The 24,003-nt window shown below is 37.9% G+C and overlaps 1 protein-coding gene across 1 annotated transcript in view; it reads left to right on the top strand.

Moving 5' to 3' along the window:
* The window catches only part of LOC120782338 (dynein heavy chain 5, axonemal), a 34,812-nt gene that overhangs the window by 6,786 nt on the left and 4,023 nt on the right, over positions 1-24,003 (top strand). Inside the window, 26 exon segments of the mRNA XM_040114574.1 lie at positions 3-122; positions 305-461; positions 611-665; positions 1,939-2,072; positions 2,173-2,390; positions 2,461-2,805; positions 2,807-3,263; positions 3,649-3,848; positions 3,908-4,902; positions 4,971-5,850; positions 5,923-6,095; positions 6,648-6,803; positions 7,166-7,376; positions 9,655-10,041; positions 10,117-10,702; positions 10,762-10,995; positions 11,218-11,304; positions 13,443-16,120; positions 16,191-16,439; positions 17,296-18,864; positions 18,927-19,095; positions 19,615-19,767; positions 19,921-20,213; positions 20,315-20,807; positions 21,272-21,461; positions 21,652-21,808. Coding sequence (XP_039970508.1) covers positions 3-122; positions 305-461; positions 611-665; positions 1,939-2,072; positions 2,173-2,390; positions 2,461-2,805; positions 2,807-3,263; positions 3,649-3,848; positions 3,908-4,902; positions 4,971-5,850; positions 5,923-6,095; positions 6,648-6,803; positions 7,166-7,376; positions 9,655-10,041; positions 10,117-10,702; positions 10,762-10,995; positions 11,218-11,304; positions 13,443-16,120; positions 16,191-16,439; positions 17,296-18,864; positions 18,927-19,095; positions 19,615-19,767; positions 19,921-20,213; positions 20,315-20,807; positions 21,272-21,461; positions 21,652-21,808 — 11,346 coding nt within the window.

Below are 24,003 nucleotides of genomic sequence, written 5' to 3'. Positions count from 1 at the left end.
AGTGCTTGATCAAAATGTTTTTGACAACCGTGCGCGCCGTCAAATTGGAAGTGCGTCCTTTGTTTCTGCCACAATTGGTGCGCCTAACAGCAATGTTAAAGCCTGGCCTCCACACAATAAATGTAAGTTAGATTTATGTTGTTGAGCATCCTGAGGATGTCAGCTCTTCATGCTTTATCAGTTGTCATTTGCTCAGTAACATAATTCAATTAAATTACCACAATAAGTCTCTGCGACCGCTGCCTCTAGTCACCTTTATACTCGCAGGACTTGTTTTTGAGAATTTTATTTATTTATTTTAAAGTGGACTCATCAAAATTGGACGGAGTTCTATGAGCGTTGTAAACGAGCAATCGAGACTTTTAATGTACTCGTAGCACGTGTGCACGACATCTACTCCAACCGAATATTAAATGTGCTCATGTGGATGCAGGATGTCTCTTTACAGGTTTTGCCTGCAGGTAAGAATACGTACACACCTACATGTAGATAATTATATCTTAAAATCCATTGGAACATAACATATGTAAACATACAAAGCAATATGTACCTATAGTATCTTATTAGACATGCTTTCTTATAGTTTGTCTTTGTATTTTCTTTAATTTAGAAGATGAAATTTGGACTGTGGAGGAGTTTTTGGAGAAAAGCGAAGATGCTTGCAGGTCAGTCGACATATCATTGTTATTGTATTTACCTTAAATTTTTTCCATGCACGTGTTATTGATATTCGCTCCTTCTACCATAGTGAAAGACGACTTGGTGTATTTTATATTTTTAAACGGTTGTATATACTTGTATATGTAGAACATCTTGATACTCGAAATCGAAATCAATGTCTAAATACTCCATAAGGTGAAAAAGCTTATAACAGAGTGGTAAGCGCGAATTGTGCAAGTACTAGAGTATCTTCGCTACGCCAAACAAAAAATTTCAACTATTGTTAATAATTTCAACTGCTTTATACACCCAACTCTTTTTTTACACGGTAGATACGTTCCTCAGAAATCCGTGTAAAAAAGGAGGCGTTTCCTATAGTTAAATGGGGGATACGTTCCATGTCATCTGAAAACCGTGGAAGCAGTGGCGTAGCTACAACTTCGGGCGCCCGGGGCCAAGGATGTTCTGCGCCCCCCCTTATCTACCTACCTACAAGTTTCATAAGGTGGTTCGAACAAAAGTAAATTTTTACAAAATACCTTCGCAAATTCTGACAATACGGTTTTTGTGCAAATTGATAGTCAATTTACAAGACACCTTATTAAAAGCCATAGAAAAAACCCATTTTCGCCCTATATCTAGTACACTTTTGACACAATTCGCAGGAATTTTTGCCCGAATTGGAGTTTTTAAGAACCATTTTGCCGCCCCCAAGACGTTGCGCCCGGGGCAACAATATTTACATAGCTACATTATTATTCGTCTCTATTCGATAACAAGCGCAATTGTTTGCGACGAACTGGACTAAAGTCGGTATCATCGCTGGAGATATCCATTTCATTTAAGAGTTATCGAATAAGGGGATTTCCCAGTTACTACTATGTACATATGTTCATTTCAGCAAGTTCAGCTAAATGTGGTAAAAACAAACATATTACAAGCAGTGATTTTGAAACCGTACTAGATTAAAAATTTTTTACAAAGAAAATTTTTTTCTCAACCGTGTAATTTCAAATCCTGGTAAAAAGAAACCGTGTAAAAAAAGAGTTGGGTGTAACTGTAACTGTAAAGCTCATTTTCAATTAATATACATCACTCCACTGGAACCTTGCTGCTCGTTACTTACTTGTAGATAATATATATATATATGTATGTATGTATATTTGACTATTTCTTATACAAGTATAATATAGGTATATTTGGTTATGTTTATGTTCTTGTGAATACTTCTTTGGTTGAATTTAGTGGTTAAATATTGTGTGGTCTTCGCCTTTTCAGACGGGCTGCGATTGAATTGAACCGCAAAAGTCAAATGGTGTCGGAGGCAGTGGAGGAAGTTTTGAATTTGGTTGACAAGGCGACTGAGACATTCAAGCAAATCGCAGGCGATGATATAGTTACACTGTTTGATGGTATACGCGCTTACATATATACATACATACATACATGCCTTATTGATATTTGAAGGCATATTGCTTTAATCGTATTCAATATGTTTCATTTGTGCAATAGCTACTTCACGAAATCAGACGCAACCATCATCTGCCCGGAAGGGAGAGGCAGAAGGCGGTGGAGCTGTTCCAAATGCTGCTGGTGCTAGTGGAAGCGGTGGCGGTGGCGGTGGTGGTAGTGTGGGTACCCAGCAGCAAGATTGGAGTATATTATGGTCATGCTTTGAGAATCCTTTAACTCTTCTTTCGACCACGGAGAGTCTTCCCAAGGGAATGCAAGTAATTAGTGATTTTACATATGCACAAAGGTACACAGAATATTTGATTGGTGTTGGTAATGCACTTATAGGATATGGTCTGCAATGCAGTGGTGGAGATGCGACGATACTATAGTCGAAAGGTAATTGATGTGCTGATTAAGGTAATACGTGGCGCGTTAGATACTATTAGGCGTCGGTTTATTGACGATGAGAATGAGACCATATTGAAAAAGCCGATATTCGCACTAAATGCGCAGTTGCAGATCCCAAACGTGGTGATCAAACCGAACCTTGATGAGTTGCAAGAGATACTGACAACCGCTGGTAAAAATATCACCGGTATTGCCAAAGGCGTGGCACAGTGGACTAGCGGCAAAGAACCGGCAAGCATAACAAACAAAATAGCTGTTGATACTGAACTAAGCTAATTAATTTATTTTGATGTACTTCCAATAGCAAGTGTCAACAACGCCTCAGCCACGAATTGGACGAAATCACAATACCGGAAATCGTGCACGTCGTCGCAAACTATACACTCTGGCCTCGGAGGAACGTCCACAAATGCCTCACATGCTGAAATCGTTTTATGCCGCCATCATGGATAATAAAGAGGTGGCGAAGGCGCTAAATTTGCTCTCAAATTGTACAAAAAATATCAAACCCGAAATACAAACCTACATAAAACGTTGGAAACCATACCATTTCCTATGGAAAAATGATCGTACAACTCGTCAATTAATGGAGTTTGGTTTGCAGGAATTCGAATCAACTTTACGGTGCTTGGCCGAGTTGGACGCCAATTTGCTAGTAGAGCCCGAAATGGAGGTGTTTGGTCATTGTGTATCCGTTTACAATGAACGACTTAAATATGGATTGGCCATTGAGATCAAATGTAAGTGAAAATGCGTTGCAAAAGTGGAAATTGATTATTAGCATGGCAAATTATAGTAATTGCCATCACCGTGAATTTCATAGTCGACTTTCTTTTGAATTTTACTGCTATTGATTTTTGCTAACTGTGAGCAAACGATTTGCCTAGCACCAAACAGGGCTTCACCCAAATCAATGCCATTGCTTACGTTTGAAGTGTAAATCAGCACTCATTATTTTATTATGAACTGAACGGACTTTTTGAATGGCAGCGTTTAACAAGTACATGGTACTTGCAACGAATTGATTACAGTTCTTATGTATTGGTATTAAGCAATGGCTTGTGCGAGACCTTTCGAAAATAGCTAAGTTTTTAGATTTTATATTTAGGTTTTGTTGTGTTTTAGCTTGTAATCATAAGATCGGACAAGCTATGAAGAAGAAATACAAAAAAGAGATGGACTACGTCTACGCGGTAATCAATGAAATGGATCGCAAGTTGGACAGGCCAATACGTGATCTCGATGACGTGCGCATGATAATGGAGACCTTAAGTAAAATTAGAGAGCAAGAAGTTGATATGGAGTTGCGCATTGATCCAATAGAAGTAAGATGATATTATTTTATATTCGATGCTATGATTATCAGATATTTTTGCATTACCAGGAGGCATTTAATGTACTTACCCGCTTTGAGGTGCAAGTGGAACGTGAACAATTCGATTTGGTAGATAACTTACGGAGTACTTTTCAAAATTTATTGTCTTGTGCCCTTCAAGCTCAAGTGAAACTGCTTGATATGCAACCGTCCTTTCAAGATGATCTCAAGAACAATTTAGAGAAATTTAAACAAGATAAAATACAATACGTAAATGAATATCGCAATGCCGGTCCTATGCAACCTGGGCTAACCCCACGTGAGGCCTCCGATCGCTTAATTTTATTCCAAAATCGTTTCGAGGGTATGTGGCGTCGCCTGCAAACCTACCAGAATGGTGAAGAATTATTTGGTTTACCCCAAACTGACTATCCGGAATTGGGTCAGATACGAAAAGAATTAAATTTGTTGCAGAAACTCTATAAACTGTATAATGATGTCATAGATCGGGTGAGCAGTTATTATGATATACCATGGAACGAAGTGGACATCGAAGAGATCAACAACGAACTAATGGAGTTCCAGAATCGGTGCCGTAAACTTCCAAAAGGTTTGAAGGAGTGGCCGGCTTTCCATGCACTAAAGAAAACCATCGACGATTTCAATGATATGTGTCCATTATTGGAGTTGATGGCGAATAAGGCAATGAAGCCTCGACATTGGCAACGCATCATGGACGTTACCAAATATATCTTCGAATTCGATTCGGAAGGATTCTCATTGAAGAATATATTGGAGGCGCCTCTGCTTAAACACAAAGAGGATATTGAAGATATTTGTATTAGTGCAATGAAAGAGAAGGATATCGAGGCTAAATTAAAGCAAGTCACAAACGAATGGTCCGTTCATGAATTACAATTCATGAGTTTCAACAACCGCGGTGAACTGTTACTGCGCGGTGATACGACAGCTGAAACAATAGGTCAGCTAGAAGATAGCTTAATGGTGTTGGGGTCATTGTTATCCAACCGCTACAACGCACCATTTCGTAAACAAATTCAACAGTAAGTTTGTTGATCAATTTCTAATAATAATAATAATAATAATAACAATTGTACTTTGTTCATTCCAGATGGGTCTATGATTTATCCAACTCGAATGAGATTTTGGAACGTTGGCTATTGGTGCAGAATATGTGGGTTTATTTAGAGGCTGTCTTTGTAGGTGGTGACATTGCTAAACAGCTTCCGAAAGAAGCCAAGAGATTCTCTAAAATCGACAAATCCTGGCAAAAGATAATGCAACGTGCACATGAGACACCGGGTGTGGTTGCATGTTGTGTCGGTGACGATCTTCTTAAACAGCTGTTACCTCATTTGCAGGAACAGTTGGAAATATGTCAGAAATCACTGAGTGGCTATTTGGAACGCAAACGAATGATGTTTCCACGTTTCTTTTTTGTTTCTGATCCAGCACTCTTAGAGATACTGGGCCAGGCTTCCGATTCACATACCATACAAAATCATTTACTATCCATTTTCGATAATACGCGCAAAGTGAAATTCCATGACATTGAATACAACAAGATGATGGCAATCATCTCTAGTGAGGGTGAGATGATACAATTAGATCGCGCGATTCGTGCTGAGGGTTCCGTCGAGACATGGCTAACTCAGTTGCTGGTCACCGCACAGCAGTCATTGCATTCGATTATCCGCACCGCTTATGCAACAATAAATGATCCAAATTTCACCTTGTTGGGATTTTTAGAGAAAGTCCCAGCGCAAATTGGTCTTTTGGGTATACAAATGATTTGGACACGCGACGCGGAAATGGCGCTGATGCAGGCCAGGCATGAGAGGAAAGTCATGTCGGAGACGAATAATAAGTTTCTTGAAATTCTAAACACGCTAATTGATCAAACCACAAGAAATTTGACCAAAATGGAGCGAACTAATTTCGAAACCCTAATTACCATACATGTACATCAACGGGATATATTCGATATATTGGTAAGGCTGTATGCACCGAAAAATTCAAAACATTTAAAAGACATGTGCGTGCGCGACAATCTTTGTTTTCAGTGCCGGATGAACATTAAATCAGCAAACGATTTTGAGTGGTTAAAACAGTGTCGTTTTTACTTCAAAGAGGACTTGGACAAAACTTGGATTTCAGTAACAGATGTAACCTTCACTTATCAAAATGAATATTTGGGCTGCACAGATCGTTTGGTGATCACGCCGCTAACAGATCGGTAAGATTAGATTAAGCGCAAAAAATGTTGGGAGCAGTTAATTAACTGAAATTAATGAAGGCTTTAGGGTTTGTCGTTCTCACTTTGTTAGCACGATCGCACATTAATTTAACGTTTAAATCGATGAAATTAGGAGCAAGCCAAAAGTGTGCTGTCAACGTGAGGTGTAAAAATATACATTGCTGTTTGAAAATTTAACGGTATATATGTATTTACTAAAAACGTTAATTTGCACGGAGATTTCAAAATTTGGTTGCTTTAGTTAGTTTGGTCCAAGTATCTCCTAAAGAAATTAATTTGATAATGGCCATGAACAGTGAGGAATGAGATCTCCTTTTTTTCTTATGTGCTTCAGCAAATCGAGATATAAGTCAGAGAATATAGATAAAAGAGTAGATACGAATCAATTGAATCACAGTTAAGGGGTTACGTACGAATTAATTTGCAATTTACCATATATGCTCAAATCATTCAACCAAATTGTATGTATTTGAATTTTCCTTTGCTCGTTTTATGATTGTCGGGGAATTGCTTTCTATTACTATCGCGTAGTTGTTACATCACACTCGCCCAAGCGCTAACACTGAGCATGGGTGGCGCACCATGTGGTCCAGCGGGTACCGGAAAAACGGAAACTGTAAAGGACATGGGAAAGACGCTGGCTAAGTACGTGGTTGTATTTAATTGCTCCGACCAAATGGATTACAGGTATTAAAATGTAGCAGCGCAGTAAATTTCACGTAAGCTATACTGTACAATGTAAGAATATGTGAGGTATTCCAGAGTTCAGCATGCTCCTTTAACCTTAATGATAACAGATAGAGTTAAATTCTTTATAAATCGAAATTAAGCACAAAAATAGATTAAATTTATGTAATAACAGTTACAAAAGACGAAATATAATAGAAAGATAATAGTGTGCAAGATTTCTGTATAATATTTTTCAATTTCGATGGTTCGAGTATAAACTGTCATTGATTTTTTTGCTCGTGTCATAAGAAATTTGTGCACTTGAATATTGCTTTATTAATGACATGGACGTCTGATAAAAATTATTCTTTGTTAAACAGGGGTCTCGGGCGTATCTACAAGGGCTTGGCTCAGTCTGGCACGTGGGGCTGTTTTGATGAGTTCAACCGCATCGAACTTCCGGTCTTGTCGGTTGCAGCGCAACAAGTTGCAGTGGTATTAACAGCCAAGAAGGAGAAAAAGAAAACATTTATATTCACCGATGGAGATACGATTGAGATGAACCCTGAGTTTGGCATATTTATAACAATGGTAAGTGGTAGAGTTGCATAATGTGGAGGGTGTGGAGGGGCAAATGCAATGGTGTGGTAATAAATTTTCACCAAACTATTAAACAGCCGAGTTCTCAGATAAGGACATTTGCGACAACCATTTGTTGCTCGCAGAAATAAACTTTTAATTACTATTATGCGCGCATACGCATACATAACCGTGGGCAAATACTGGTGCAGACTACCGGCAGTGTTAGTATGGACAAAGTTTGTTATTTAAATTCCATTAAAGTGTGCCTCATTAAAGAAACAATTCGTGTATTGTCGCGGTGGTTGCCGGCGGGTGATTGCCAAATTGACACGCGGTGCTGAACTTTCTTCTTTCGCGACGCTGCCTCGAAAAGTATAAAAAGTATAATGTCCGATGTTCAGAGTTTGTGTTTTCGCGTTTTTTGTTCTCCTTCATTGTTTTTATTCGTCTTTGTATGTCAAGCTTTAAAATACTTTCGTCGTGAAAGTGTATTGGGACGGAAAATTAAATTTGGTTTCAACTCGGCTTGTATATGTTGTTAATCAATGTGCTATAAATTAGTGCTGTGCCCAAGTCATACATATGTATATGTATATACCATGTGATATAACTAATAATTGTAAATTAATAATGACATTAAAATCTGCAAGATGCTTGGCTGAGCTGTCTGCTCTTTGATTCGTGGCCTTTGATCCAATCCGGCAAATTATGGAGCGCCTTCTGTCTAAAGCAAATAACCAGTTAACCTACCCATAGGATCTACTACATGCTCAGATTGCGGGCCCATATACAGTTTGAAATGCCCATGTTAACACATATCTTTACGTCTACAATATTCTCTAAGCCCTACAATAAATTTTTCTGAAACCTTTTTTCAGCTCATATACATATGTATATTATATTATATTAGGTACTTAAATAATATTTCTCCTATATAGTTTTTTTAACCATAAACAGTGATTTCGCTCCCTAATGAGTTATATTTCTTTTAACAAATATGGGACTGCCTAGTTGGGTTGAAATAGTCTGTTACCAGTTGATTGCACTACCGGGTAGTGAGGTATGCATGGGGGAGTGTATTAGTGTGACCCTTAACAGCTTGGCTCTGCCGGCATTAATATTTGTTGACAAGTGTTAATGGCTTATGGCAAGCGTCACTGCAAGCGACATGTAAATACATACAACTATGTGTGTGCATAAGAGTGTTCGTTCGTGCTTATGGAGACATCCACACAAACATACATGTTTTTTGCACATACATGTATGTATGCATAGGTAGGTGAATGCAGCGCTGCCAAAAGTTGGATTGTGGTTCTGGGTGACAAATTTCATTATGTTTTAATCTTGTATCACTTAGCAAGTCATACAGACTTTCATATGATAACAAAAGTGACGTGAAAAGAACGCGGGTTATAAAGTCGTCTAGAGTCTTGTTGTATGCTGTATGTAATTTATAAGTATGGGGCATTTCACACGTGATATTGTTATAGAGCATTGTATTGGAATTGCGGTTATTTCGGTATTTGCAATTCATGCTCGAATATACTAGTCAGTATCATTGTTATATCCCGCCAAGAAGTAACTTCAAACATACCATACATATCCTTGTACATATCTGTACGTGACTGAAAGATTTGCCATAATCAGCTGATTCGCTGACGTCACACGACAGGTAATATATACTTCATTTATAATGTCTAGCATACAATATGTTAATTATGGTGACAATTCTGCCTGATCATATGTTTGCGTCGTAGGCTAGACGCTGTATTGAAATGCTTTACAAATACAATAGATGCCCAGATGCTTATGTCATGACCAACTCTGACCTATAGAGTGGCTTCAGTGTTGATTACAGATTATGGGTCTATACTTAAAACTCGTTGACGATTTATTTACCAGCTTGTCATGGTTAATACTAGAAAGCTAACGAATGCATCAATAGGTACAGGATCAACATAATTATCATCTTTGGGATATGTTTTTCAGGTTACTTAAGTTAGGTAGTACAATTTCGCTGGAGAAGTGTCCTTTCATAATCTCTTTTATTGTAACTTACGTAAATGTTTATATATTGTATGTCAGCTTAATGATTTGTTGTCCTTAAAAAACGAAATGTCACTTAAAATTTCTCAGAGTGTGAATCAAAGGTATAAGGAACATCTGTGCTCATCGCTAAGGCTCGTTCTTTGTGTCTAATATTTTTATTTTTTCCCTTTCGTTGCATATATGTACCTACATATGTGTACACTTATTCTTATCTGAATTATTTGTATTACTGTTGCAGAATCCTGGCTACGCTGGCAGAAAAGAATTACCTGAAAATTTGAAAATACAATTTCGCACTGTCGCGATGATGGTGCCAGACCGGCAAATAATAATACGTGTCAAGTTGGCTTCATGTGGCTTTTTGGAGAATATTACACTGGCGAGAAAATTTTACACACTTTATAAACTGTGTGAGGAGCAGTTAACTAAGCAGGTGCATTATGATTTTGGTTTGAGAAACATTTTATCGGTACTGCGTACTTTGGGTGCTGCCAAGCGGAGAAACTCGAAGGATGGCGAGAGTACGATTGTGATGCGTGTCCTACGCGATATGAATCTCTCGAAGTTGATTGATGAAGACGAACCGTTATTCATGTCGCTGGTGTCGGATTTGTTTCCCAATCAGGTAGGTAATAAAAACGTGGATATTGATTTGCCATTGTTCGCATATATGAAGTGTATTTTGACTTCCTTTACGTAGACACTCGAAAAGACCAATTATCCAGAACTTGAAGCAGCTATTGCTCAGCAGACGGAAGAAGCTAATTTGGTCTACCATCCTCCATGGGTTCTCAAATTAATACAACTATACGAAACCCAAACTGTTCGACATGGTATTATGACATTGGGTCCCAGTGGCGCTGGTAAGACAACATGCATCCATACACTAATGAAGGCACTCACTCAAATGGGTGACAATCATCGCGAGATGCGTATGAATCCAAAGGCTATAACGGCTGCTCAAATGTTTGGCCGTTTAGATGTGGCTACCAATGACTGGACCGATGGCATATTTTCGGCTTTGTGGCGCAAAACGCTCAAATTAAAAAGTGGCGAACATATTTGGCTCGTGCTCGATGGTCCTGTAGATAGTATTTGGATTGAAAATTTGAACTCAGTTCTAGATGATAACAAGACATTGACGTTGGCAAATGGCGATCGTCTTACTATGGCGCCAACTGTAAAAATAATTTTCGAACCTCACAACATTGACAACGCGTCACCGGCAACTGTGTCCCGGAATGGAATGGTGTACATGAGTTCCTCAGGGTTAGATTCCAGACCGAGTAAGAAAGTGTAGACAGACTCGTTTTGGGTAGACGTTTAAATAATTATTTTCGATTAGTTGTACAAGCTTGGCTAAAGAACCGCGCACCTGGTGAAAAATCAGTTTTTTGGGCTCTCTTCGAGCAAACTTTCATTCAGGTTTACAACTGGGGCACACAAAACCTTAAACTTTTGATGTCGGTGTTGCAATGCAATATAGTACGACAGATGCTATCGATTTTAGAGGGCTTGGTGCCGGTAAAGAAGGAGGAGGAACAAGCTGTCAGCCTTTCAAGTAAAGAAACAAATGACGGTAAGTATTTTACAGGTAGAATTTCCATTTTACAACTCTCAATTACGCGATCTGATAAGTGAGCAAAAGCAGCAATCAACTGGCTAAGGCGGCTCTGCGTTGTTGCATTAAAACCAAAAATCGTTGCACAATACATATAGTATCACATGAAAACAATATCAATAACTTTTATATGATTATATTATATACTCACATATCGATGCATAACAATACATATTGAAGCAGCAAAAGCGGGAAAACACAAAATCATAGCGAAGGTGAATGAAATTAACCAGGAGCGTCGAAACTCCGCCGCCAGCGGGGATGGCGGTAATGTATACGCAACAGCTTATCAAACAAACATTTGTCACAACGATACGCACTCCTTCTCGTACTAACACACACACATTATGTACACACATACTTATTGGCTCTGTCGTTCCAATGAATGTGTTCCGTTTATTTGCTTAGTGTTTTTGTGCCAAGTCTCTTTGTAGGAAAATTAACGGATAAAAAAGAAAATAAAATTATTCTCCAGCACCTGAGGTCAAGGACTCAAAACGCACTACACCATCACCATATTTAAATTCGTTTCTTTCTGTCAAATACATTTATATAGTTTTTTATTGTAAATATACAAAGGTTCATACACACTACAAACCACACAACAGATTCAACACACACCGCTGCTATCCATTTATCTGTAAATGTATGTATTCTGTGTCTGCAACCATTCACTTGATGTCTTCTCGTGATCTGCGGATTCGATGCCTACAATTGTCTGTCTGCAATTATTTCATAGTATGTATGTGAGCGTGATTATTTAGTCCACTTTCCTATGTAATACCAGATATTATTATACGAGTATATCGTCCCCTCAATATAACAATAGCGTATAATTTTTTTGGGGTTTTGAGAAAATCGTGTTTAAAGTTTTTGTCAAATTAGATGTCTATTAAAACCTCAATATCGCGGTAAATAAAAATTCTTCATAGTGGATTTTTCGATGAGTACTTTATACCGTTTCTTGTCTTTAAATTTACCAAGTTTTTTTATTCTACGCATCCTTTAAGGCCATAATTATGTTATTCAAGGCGCAAGTCCTCCATATAGGTCATTTTATTTTTTAAGGAATTCGTATGATGTATCTGATACACTATTTTATTTTGTATGGTATACGCTGTTTTATTCAATAATTTTACGGTATTTTTATTAAAATATTTGATCTCAAAAATATCATTTTGTAACATTATAAAACAATAATTAATTCATAGTTTTGTTAATTCAGTGGCATTTATTCATTACTTTCCAATTTGGGTTATTATAAACCAAAAATTATGACAAATGAAGGTATACATTGCGTAAATCAAAAATAACTAGAAATTCATTCGTCTTCATTCTCTTCCTCTGCTACATCTGGCTCATCTAAACAATTTCGCTTGTTTCCACCTCGTAAGTTAAAAAAAAAATGACTGCGAGCCACGAGGAATTACACCCTTTTTGCACAAATTTTGAAGATCATGCAGCTTTCGATTACAATTTGGCAAATACAATAAAAAATTTGCCACTAAACGAAAAGTTGAACACTTCTTTTTGAGGTATCTCTATGTCCGGCAATCCCACAGCGAAATCAAACTCATCTGTCTTTGGAGCAATTTCCACAACGACTGGTGGTTTTGTGTCACAGCCTGTTGATATTTACCTTACTTACTTCACTTACATTATATAAAAGACGATACTCACTCAGATGTTTAAAATCCATATTTTTAATGAACAAACTTTCTCTGCGAAATGAATTTGCAAGCTGAAATTTCAAATGACTACAATATTTCCTTGGCATTCATGTAGTCAAAACAACGTAAAAATCGCATAGGCTACTACTCTTGTAAATTTCTGATAAAACTTTCGAATTTGTATTGAAAATAAAACAGCTTATGTGGAGTATAGAAATGGTCGAAATAAAACTATTTCTCAAACAATAGTGTATATTATTATAAGCTATTTTATGAGTTAAAGTTTTGATAAATTGTATTTATTTCTACAGGCTAAAATGGAGTATAATGCGCATACACTATTATTCTTTTAACAACTTTGTAGTAGCAATTTCAAGCAAAATAGCGCATATGAGCTTATACACTTATTGAAGGAAACTTTTGAACATGAAATTATACACCATTTTTTCCAATGACATTTTGACCCACTTTGTGGAAGTAGAATTTGACGAAATTTTGACCAGACATAGAATCACTGATGGAGATTCTATATATGCAATAAAAAAATAATGGCGTATGAGCACATACGCTATTGTTATATTGAGGGGACGATATGCTGTTTGTCGACGTGTTGTAACTGTTTTGTTGTAACTAAATCCATTCGTATATACTTATTTGTTGACCACTTACCTGGCTATGCTTAGGGAAAGTTCTAGGTGACTCACTAGATCATTATTTTTTATTAAACTTTCACAGACGAGCTTCCCGAGGAACCGGCTGTAGAGGAGAAGGAAGATACATGCACACCCGAACATTTGCATCGACTATATATCTTTGCGCTAGCTTGGGGTCTCGGGGGATATCTCAGTGCCGCTGACCGCATTCGTCTGGATTTATATATTAAAGAAGCTTTCCCCCAGTTGGACTACGCGCAGGCGACTAGCACCGAAAGTAGTATTTTCGATTTCTTCGTTTCCGAAGCAGGCACGTGGCAGGCATGGAAGACACTGGTCACTCCATATATGTATCCAGAGTTATCTACACCAGACTATCTAAATATTCTGGTGCCCATCATTGATAATGTACGTATGGATTACCTAATCGCTACCATTGCGAATCAGGAAAGTGCTGTAATGTTGATCGGCGAACAGGGTACTGGAAAGACGGTGATAATGAAGAACTTTATGAGGAAAATGAATCCGGAGGCTTATATGGGCCGCTCTTTCAATTTTTCATCGGCCACCAGTCCATACCAATTTCAACGTACTATCGAGAGTTATGTGGAGAAACGTGTTGGGGTTACTTTTGGTCCTCCAGGAGGACGTAAATTGATTGTGTTTATTGATGATGTCAATTTGCCAGAGATAAATGAATGGGGCGATCAAGTGACGAATGAAATTGTTCGCCAAAGTATGGATATGAAAGGCTTTTACAGTTTGGAGAAGCCTGGCGATTTTACGACAGTAGTGGATGTTCAATATGTTGCCGCAATGGGTTTGCCAGGTGGTGGCCGTAACGACATACCTTCGCGATTAAAACGACAATTTTGTGTGTTTAATTGCAATATTCCGGATGATGAGTCGATTGATAAAATATTTCGTGTTATTGGTGAAGGGCATTATAATGCCAAACGTGGGTTTACGTCGGAGGTACGTAGTTTAGTCAAGAAGTTAATTGTTGTGACTCGTCATTTGTGGCAGCGAACGCGTGAGAAACTTTTACCCACACCTGCCAAATTTCATTATGTGTTTAGCTTACGTGACTTATCGCGGATATGGCAAGGTATGGTGGGGACTTTGTCAACTGTTATAACAGCAGATAGCGTGCTCATGTCATTGTGGAAACATGAATGCACACGGGTATTTGCAGACCGTTTTACGACTTTTCAGGATAAAGAGTGGTTTAGTTCGGAGTTAGCTTGTCTTGTGCGTGAGGAGCTTGGTGAAGCTTACTCGCAGATGATTATTCCGAACCCGGTGTTTGTAGATTTCATGCGCGATGCACCTGAACCAACGGGTGAGGAGGGAGAGGACGCTGATATGGAGTTACCCAAAGTTTACGAACCGGTGAATTCTCATGAAGTGCTCCGGGAGCGTCTCGTTATGTTCCTCGCACAGTTTAATGAAATGGTACGAGGCTCTGGGATGGATCTGGTTTTCTTCCCTGATGCTATGCTGCATTTGGTGAAGATCTCTCGAATCATTCGGCATCCGAGGGGAAACGTCATGCTTGTCGGGGTCGGTGGATCGGGTAAACAATCATTGACAAAATTGGCATCATTTATAGCTGGCTACAAAACATTCCAAATTGCTTTGACACGGTCGTATAATGTAGCCAACTTTCTGGAGGACTTAAAATTATTATATCGCACCTGTGGTGTTCAAGGCAAAGGAACAACGTTTTTATTTACTGATATGGACATTAAAGAAGAGGGATTCCTTGAATACCTCAACAATATATTATCATCTGGTGTGATATCAAATCTATTTTCTCGAGACGAACAAGCTGAAATTGTACAAGAATTGACTCCGGTTATGAAACGAGAAAATCAGCGAAAAACAGCGACCCCGGAAAGTGTGATGGAGTTTTTCTTGGCCCGCACATGCGCCAATCTTCATGTGGCTTTTTGTTTCTCGCCAGTTGGTGAAACATTCCGATCGAGGGTGCAACGTTTTCCGGCATTGGTGTCCGGATGCACTATCGATTGGTTCCAGCCGTGGCCAAAGGATGCACTCGTCTCGGTGGCAAGACACTTTCTGAGTGACTTTGAAATTGAGTGTACACCGGCAGTGAAGGAAGAGTTGGTCAATGCGCTCGGCTCTATTCAAGATATAGTCGCGGAAACATCGTTAGAATATTTCCAGCGTTTTAGACGTGCAACACACGTGACACCGAAGTCATATTTGAATTTCATTGCTGGTTACAAAAATATATATCAGCAAACACAGAAAGAATTGCGAGATGGTGCAGAAAAGATGGACACTGGGTTGGAGAAGTTAAAGGAAGCCTCCGCTTCAGTTGAAATACTGAAAAAGGACTTGGTGGTAATGGAAGAGGAGTTGGTGGAGGCCTCCAAAAATGCCGAATCTGTGTTAGTGGAAGTTACCGAAAGAGCAATGCAAGCCGAAATCGTGAAAAATCAAGTTCTCATTGTAAAAGACAAAGCCGAGGCATTAGTTGCATGCATTGCACAAGAAAAAGCACTTGCCGAGGAAAAGTTAGAGGCTGCCAAGCCGGCGCTGGAAGAGGCCGAAATGGCATTGAATACAATAAAACCAGCGCACATTGCAACAGTACGCAAGTTGGGTCGACCGCCACATTTAATTATGAGAATCATGGATTGTGTTCTGATTTTATTCAAAAGAAAATTACATCCTTGCATACCGGATTCTGGAACACCGTGTCCGAAGCCATCTTGGCAAGAATCCTTAAAGGTATTTTTTTGTCGAAATGAGGATTATGTCAAGGAGACCATTCGCATTTTCACATGTTTTTTTAATTTAGATGATGGCCAGCGCAACGTTTCTCCTACAATTACAAAATTATCCAAAGGATACAATAAATGATGAAATGATCGATTTACTTCAGCCGTACTTTCGCATGGAAGACTATAATATGGACATGGCAAGGCGGGTTTGCGGAGACGTTGCTGGATTGTTGTCTTGGACCAAAGCTATGTCATTCTTCCACAGTGTTAACAAAGAAGTGCTGCCACTAAAGACAAATCTAACTTTGCAGGAGGCGCGATTAAAGGTAAACAAAGTGTTTGATCAATGCGGATGTCTGCAGAGCCAATTAATTAACTTGTTTTTATATTTGATTTAATATATAGTTTTAAAGCATTCATGTCTACACCACATTTATGTAGTACATCTCAACATAAGTATTATATACACATGTACATATTCAATTATAACATATCTTAATGAAATTTGGTACAAGTGTGCCTTGGCTAAAAAGTGAGGACAAGTTCGAAGATGGGCGTAATCGGACCACTGCAACGCCTATAGAACGCCAAAATGGTGGTGCTCCCGCCCTCTATTGGGTTTAATGTGCATACCTCCTAAACCATTAAAGTTGTAATCACCTAATTTGCTTAGAGCAAATATTATCAGAACCCCCACTGACGTTATGAATACTGATAAAATCGGATATAACCTCGCCCATTCCACTTGTAACGGTTTTGTTAAAAACTTCCAATAAGTTAACATGATACAAAATTTGATTGCATTCCATTCATGACTTCGTCGAACAATGAAGTTGAACCCTTTCGCTACGTGTTTTAATCTTGTCAACACCTGAAGGTATTTAGCCGGCTTTGATCTTGCAAGTTGCAAGAATATAAATTGTTCGGTTACATCCGAATTTAGCACTTCCTTACTTTTTTTTAAATTTATTTTTTTGAGTTTCCAGATAATATGTATACCCAATACCATTTCTGATGATTATTTTATTAATATTAGTGAACAAAAAATTGTTATTAATGGTCAAACCCAGCGGAACTGAGCGATTTCCATGGAATTGTTTTATTTATTGTCAAAGAATTTGCATTTCCTGAAGATATTTAATATTGCGTTTGCCGTCTCTCTAATTTTTATTGTATACATAGTTAGCTATGGATGACTTGGCTGGCGCTGAAGAGCAGTTAAGAGAGCGTGAAGAAGCACTACAGGCTGTCAAAAATCAGTACGATAAAGCCGTTGGTGAGAAACAAAGACTCACTGATGCTGCCAATGTATGTCTACGAAAAATGACTGCAGCTACAGCATTAATAAATGGGCTTTCAGATGAAAAGCATCGCTGGACAAATCAGAGCAAAGAGTTTAAAATACAGCTTGGAAAGCTGGTCGGTGACGTTTTGCTAGCGACAGGCTTTCTTTCGTATTGCGGTCCATATAATCAGGAGTTTCGTGCAAATTTAATTAGAACATGGATGGGCATTCTAAAACAAAAAAATATTCCATTCACGACGGGTTTGAACATTATTAATATGCTCGTTGATTCATCCACAGTGTCGGAATGGACTTTGCAGGGGCTGCCAAATGATGAGTTGTCGGTACAGAATGCCTTGATTGCTACAAAATCAAGCAGTTATCCACTATTGGTAGATCCCCAGACACAGGGAAAACTTTGGATAAAATCAAAAGAGGGTGAAAACGAATTACAGATTACATCCTTAAATCACAAGTATTTCAGAACACATTTAGAAGACTCATTGTCGCTTGGACGACCACTGTTAATTGAGGACGTCGGCACCGAGCTGGATCCAGTGCTCGACAATGTGTTGGAGAAGAACTTCATCAAGTCGGGTAGTATAGAGAAAGTGTTGGTGGGCGACAAGGAGTGTGATGTAATGCCTGGTTTTATGTTATATATAACTACGAAATTACCAAATCCCGCGTTTAGTCCGGAGATAAGCGCCAAAACATCCATCATTGACTTTACTGTCACAATGCGAGGCCTCGAGGATCAACTTTTAGGAAGAGTGATTCTTATGGAGAAATCAGATTTGGAAGCTGAACGTGTCGCTCTCTTCGAAACCGTTATGACAAATCAACGCAAAATGAAGGAATTAGAGGCAAATTTGTTATACCGTCTTAGTTCTTCTCAAGGATCTCTGGTTGATGACGAAGCCTTAATTGAGGTACTACGAGTTACAAAAACAACTTCCGAAGAAGTTAATCAAAAATTAAAAATTTCCGAAATAACTGAACGAAAGATAATGAAGGCTCGGGAAGAGTTCCGTGCCGTGGCCGCCCGCGGCTCAGTACTTTACTTCTTGATTGTTGAGATGAGTAATGTGAATGTTATGTATCAAAATTCTTTGAAACAATTTTTGGTTATTTTCAATAATTCAATCACCAAATCTACGAAATCAAATGTAACTGAGGAACGTATACTTATTATTTTACGCTATCTGACCTATGAGGTCTACAAGTTTACAAATCGCAGCTTATATGAACGTCATAAGCAGTTGTTCACCTTAATGCTGGCTATTAAAATCGACTACCACAACGGCAATGTGACTCATGAGGAGTTTATGTCGTTTGTTAAAGGTGGTGCTTCGCTTGACCTAAATGCTGTCACGCCGAAACCATTCCGCTGGATCTTGGACATAACATGGTTGAATTTAGTGGAGATAAGCAAGTTGGAAACATTTTCAAATGTTCTGACACTAGTGAGATCAGATTACAGAGAGATCGAAAGACGATTTTCTAACTATGAGCATAATTTTTTCAGATTGAGTTAAACGAAAAGGAATGGCGTGTTTGGTATGAAGCTGAGAAGCCGGAGAATGAGGAAATTCCATGTGGCTATCAGACATCTTTAGATGGCTTTCGAAAATTATTATTGGTGCGTTCTTGGTGTCCGGATCGTACGATTTCACAAGCGAAAAAGTATATAGAGGGTAAGAATATTATTTATATCTGGAGAAATATACACATACATATACAAATTATTTTAATAAAATTTAGCACACTAGGCCTAGTTTAATCCAGTTTAGAAGATAAGATAGTTTATAATGAATTATTAAAAAAAATCATAAATTTTTACACTTGCTTCAAAAAGGTGTTGTTAGATAACATACAAAAATTACTTTACGCAATTACAATTCTCAACGCTACGTTTTTGGTTCTTTATATTTTATAACTTTGTGAGACTATACATATAATAAATATACATAAGTATCAATCAATTTCAAAATTAAATGTCAACCCCTTGGATTCCTATACCGGCAATAACGTTTTAAAAATAAATAATATTATTAACATACATATATGTATATAATGTATAAATAATATTTCCATTGTAATAAATAATTTATTATATAATAATAATTAATGTAGGCACATATATGTGCACCATACCCACACGCAAGGTCGGATATATTAGTATAACTATCAAAAAAATATATTCAATTTTACAGAGTCTTTGGGCCCTGAGTACAGCGAGATGCAGATTTTAGATCTTGAAGTGACTTGGGGAGAATCAGAGCCACGCACGCCGTTCGTTTGTCTGCTGTCTATTGGATCCGATCCTACGACACAAATTGCCGCATTGGCCAAACAAAAAGGCATACGTAAGATAATAACATAGTTATATCACGTTAATTTGACCTTGCACCATCTCACATACCACATGTTACCGTATGCCTGGACAAATATCACTAATGTCTGCATACTTTTGTACAACAACACAATGGTAAAGTTAAATTTCTTCTTGACTGTCTTAGCTTTGAAATCGGTTTCAATGGGGCAGGGACAAGAATTCCACGCACGCAAAATGATAATGGACTCAATGTCCGGCGGTGGCTGGGTGTTATTGCAGAATGTTCATCTCTCGTTGCCTTTCTGCGCGGAAGTCATTGATATGCTCGTAGAGACGGAACACATCGATGAAACGTTCCGAATGTGGGTGACCACAGAACCGCATGCAGATTTTCCAATCGGCTTACTTCAAATGGCCATAAAATTCACCAATGAGCCACCGCAAGGCATACGAGCCAGTTTGAAGCGCAGCTACCAGGTAAGTTACCCACACATTATCACACCTTGTGTTAATGTAATCGAACATGCCTGTGTGTTCGGTATGCTGCAATGTATTGGTGTTGTTCGCGCCACCCGCAGGCTTTCACTCAGGACTTTCTCGATTACACCGCAGCGTCACAATGGCCACCATTGCTATACACTGTAGCCTTTTTGCACACAATCGTTCAAGAACGGAGGAAATTTGGTCCGCTTGGTTGGAATGTGCCATATGAGTTTAATCAGGCAGACTTTGCGGCGAGCGTGCAGTTCGTACAGAATCACTTGGATGAGATGGATCCAAAGAAGGGAGTCTCATGGCAAACGCTTGTCTACATGATTGGAGAGGTTCAATATGGTGGGCGTGTGACTGATGATTTTGATAAGAGACTGCTGACCACTTTTACCGCGGTGTGGTTTTGTGAGGGGCTTTTAAGTAACTCATTCGAATTCTACAAGGGATACAAAGTGCCGAATACGAAGAGTTTGCAAGGATTCGTCGATTATATAAACAGCTTGCCTGCTTATGATACGCCAGAGGTGTTTGGCTTGCATTCCAATGCTGACATCACGTATCAAATTAATTCAGCCAAAGGTAAATGCCATTATTCTCTTATTGATAATAGCACACTTCTACAAAATGTCACGAGGATCAATTTGTGGAAGCGGTCAAAGGTGACTTCTGTGTATACACACATACATATGTACATACTTTACTGAAACTACGTATGTACATATGTATATACTACGAGCGCTTTCGTTTATTTAGTGTTAATTGAAATGTGCAGAATTGCTGAGCTAACGGTATAATATTCCAGATGGGTATGTGTAATTAATGAAGAAAAGAGAGAATGTTGACAAAAATTTATGAGTAAAATCTGCGAAACGTGAGGAAAGTTGTATCATTGCATTGGGTATGGGTGAACATGCATCAAGAATGTGTAATGAATTTAACCTGCTTATACTGATAACTTATAGCTTTTTATGCAAAGGATACATCATTATTGGCCATTTCAATTTCTTATTTTGCCACAATTTGAATTATTCTCCCACGTAAAGGTATTTTGGACACCATACTGAGCGTGCAGCCAAAAGAGGGAGGCGGGGGCGGTGGTGAGACACGCGAGAGCATTGTTTATCAGCTGGCCGACGACATGCTGCGAAAGCTTCCGCCTCAGTATAACGCCTACGAAGTGCGTGAGAACCTACTTCGCATGGGAATTCTTCTACCGATGAACATCTTTCTCAGGTAACTAGACGCCGCAGTGTGAAGCTGTGGAAACTGCTGCTGATCTGCTTTTCCATAATTTATCTTTAATAATGAGCAGCTGTCGATTGCTATAACAAGTGCAACTATGTACATACACACATATGTATTTACAAGCTTACTTTTACATATATATTTCTTTTTTTATTCTTTTTAATCAAACCATTGATAGGCAAGAAATTGATCGCATGCAGAAAGTGATTAAGAAAGTATACACATGCTTGTGCGACCTGAAATTGGCAATTGATGGCACAATCGTGATGAGTCCAGCCCTGAAGGAGTCCTTGGATGCCATGTATGATGCACGCATACCGGAATCTTGGATGAAGGTTAAAAATACATACATACTATCTGTCCAAATGCGTACTTGCCATAAGAAATGCATATGTATGTACGTCATTTCTTCATATATACATAAGCTAGTATGTACATGTATGTATGTATAAGAAAAATTAGTTTCATCTACATAATATATGTATGTATGTATGTACATGTAGGTGAGAGCACCTTTCTTTTTATGAAACGTCATAATATGAATTAACAGACGTACGTGCTTGTTGAAGTTGAGGTAGCTTTCGCCTTAGTTGACGTAGTGAGTAGAAGAAATTCTTAGTTTGTTTTGCTTCAGCTTATTAAGAGCACCAACGGGTGAGAAATAGTAGTAAGTCGGTTTGATTTAGCTTTGTGAGATGGAACTTTGATAGGTAAATGCATTTTACACTTCACTAAACTATATTATCGACACTTACATATAACTAAACTTCAAAATTTAAAAATATTATTCTCACAAAAATTACCCAATTTTTGGCTAACTGTATTTGAGATAGCTAAGTAAAAAACTCTTAAATGATTTATTTTTAATAAAATACTACTATTACATACAGGGTCGCCGCGAGAAAAACCGAGCACGGAGATAAAAAAGTGGGACCCCTTTCCTAGAGGAATATTGCCATCATTAACTATATTTCCACTTACTACTTTAATGTTTTAGAAAAATAAGTCAAATACGACGTTCTATGCTCTCATCGCATCTGTATTCAATTTGCTTTCTTGTTGATGTTGGCTGCACCGAGTTTATTTTGTACGATTTTGAAAATCAGTAAGGTTTAAATCAAATCATACATAGACTTTCGGGCAGAATATTTTTTTTAGATTATACCGTTATATATGAATATAGGGATAGCAAGACTAGACAGTTAATAAGGAGACATAAGCATCTCATATAAACATTTAATTATCGATATAATTAATGAAAAACGCTTTTTATACCCTGAAGAGGGTATAATAAGTTTGTCACGAAGTTTGTAACACCCAGAAGGAAGCGTCGGAGACCTTATAAAGTATATATATAAATGATCAGTATGTTGAGATGAGTCGATTTAGCCATGCCCGTCTGTCTGTCTGTCTGTCCGTCTGTATATATACGAACTAGTCGCTCAGTTTTTAAGATATCCGATATCGGACCACTATAACATATAGCTACCATATAAACTGAACGATCGGAATAAAGTTCGTGTATGGAAAACTTTCACATTTGACAATGTATCTTCACGAAATTTGGTATAGATTTTCTAAGGCAACAATGTAATCTTCGAAGAAATTGTTCAGATCGGTTAACTATAGCATATACATAGCTAACATACAAACTGAACACATAGTTACTAAAAGAAATGCACCTGTGAAGGGAATATTAGCTTCGGTGCAGCCGAAGTTTACGTTTTTCTTGTTTTGAAATCTTTTGAGTATCCTGATTAAGTTTTTCCTCCAATCTAAAATTGTTGTTTGGAGTAAGCCAAGATTCAAAATTTGCACCGTAATCGTGGCCTGAGCTCATTAGAGAAGTTATTAGATACATATCAATGGAATACTTTCTTGCAAAATGTTTTACAGCTGCGATAAGTTCATTTTCTTTCATGTCATGAAATTGCCATTGAAATGAGACGATTTCTTTTGGATTCAATTTCTTCTTTACTGCAATTTTCATCCACTTCTTCATGTAGTTCGTTCCCGAGCTTTTTTTGGCTGATGGTAAAACGATCACAACACACTCTAAATTCTTTACAATAACTTTGCATATATTGGTAGTCGAAAAAGTCTTTTCGTATTTTGTCAATAGATGTCGTTGCAGTCGTGTATCTCCAGTGCTACCAATCACATTGTTTCATACCATATAGTGTTGGAAAGGTAAATTTTTATGCTTCATTTAACCTCTTTAAAATTAAATTCGGGGAAGTTGAAAAATGGTTACAGCTGTTCACAAATGAGTGAAAATAATGAAGAAATTCGCTATATTTTGAAATTTTTGTATAAAAAAGGGAAGAATGCCACACAAGCCACCAATGAAATTCATTAAAATCTTGTTTTTGCATTCGCATTTAGATTGTCAAAAAGGCTCAAAAACTATATGTGCACAGTTTCAAATTCATTACACTAAAGTATATTGAAATTACATAACAATGTTCTTGCCCCCGACATTTTTTTGTTTTACCGACCAGTGTAATTAATATTATATATTTGATAATAT

This window comes from Bactrocera tryoni, chromosome 1 (genome assembly GCF_016617805.1).
Source record: "Bactrocera tryoni isolate S06 chromosome 1, CSIRO_BtryS06_freeze2, whole genome shotgun sequence".
Lineage (NCBI taxonomy): Eukaryota > Metazoa > Arthropoda > Insecta > Diptera > Tephritidae > Bactrocera > Bactrocera tryoni.
This window is presented reverse-complemented; position numbering and strand designations above follow the sequence as displayed.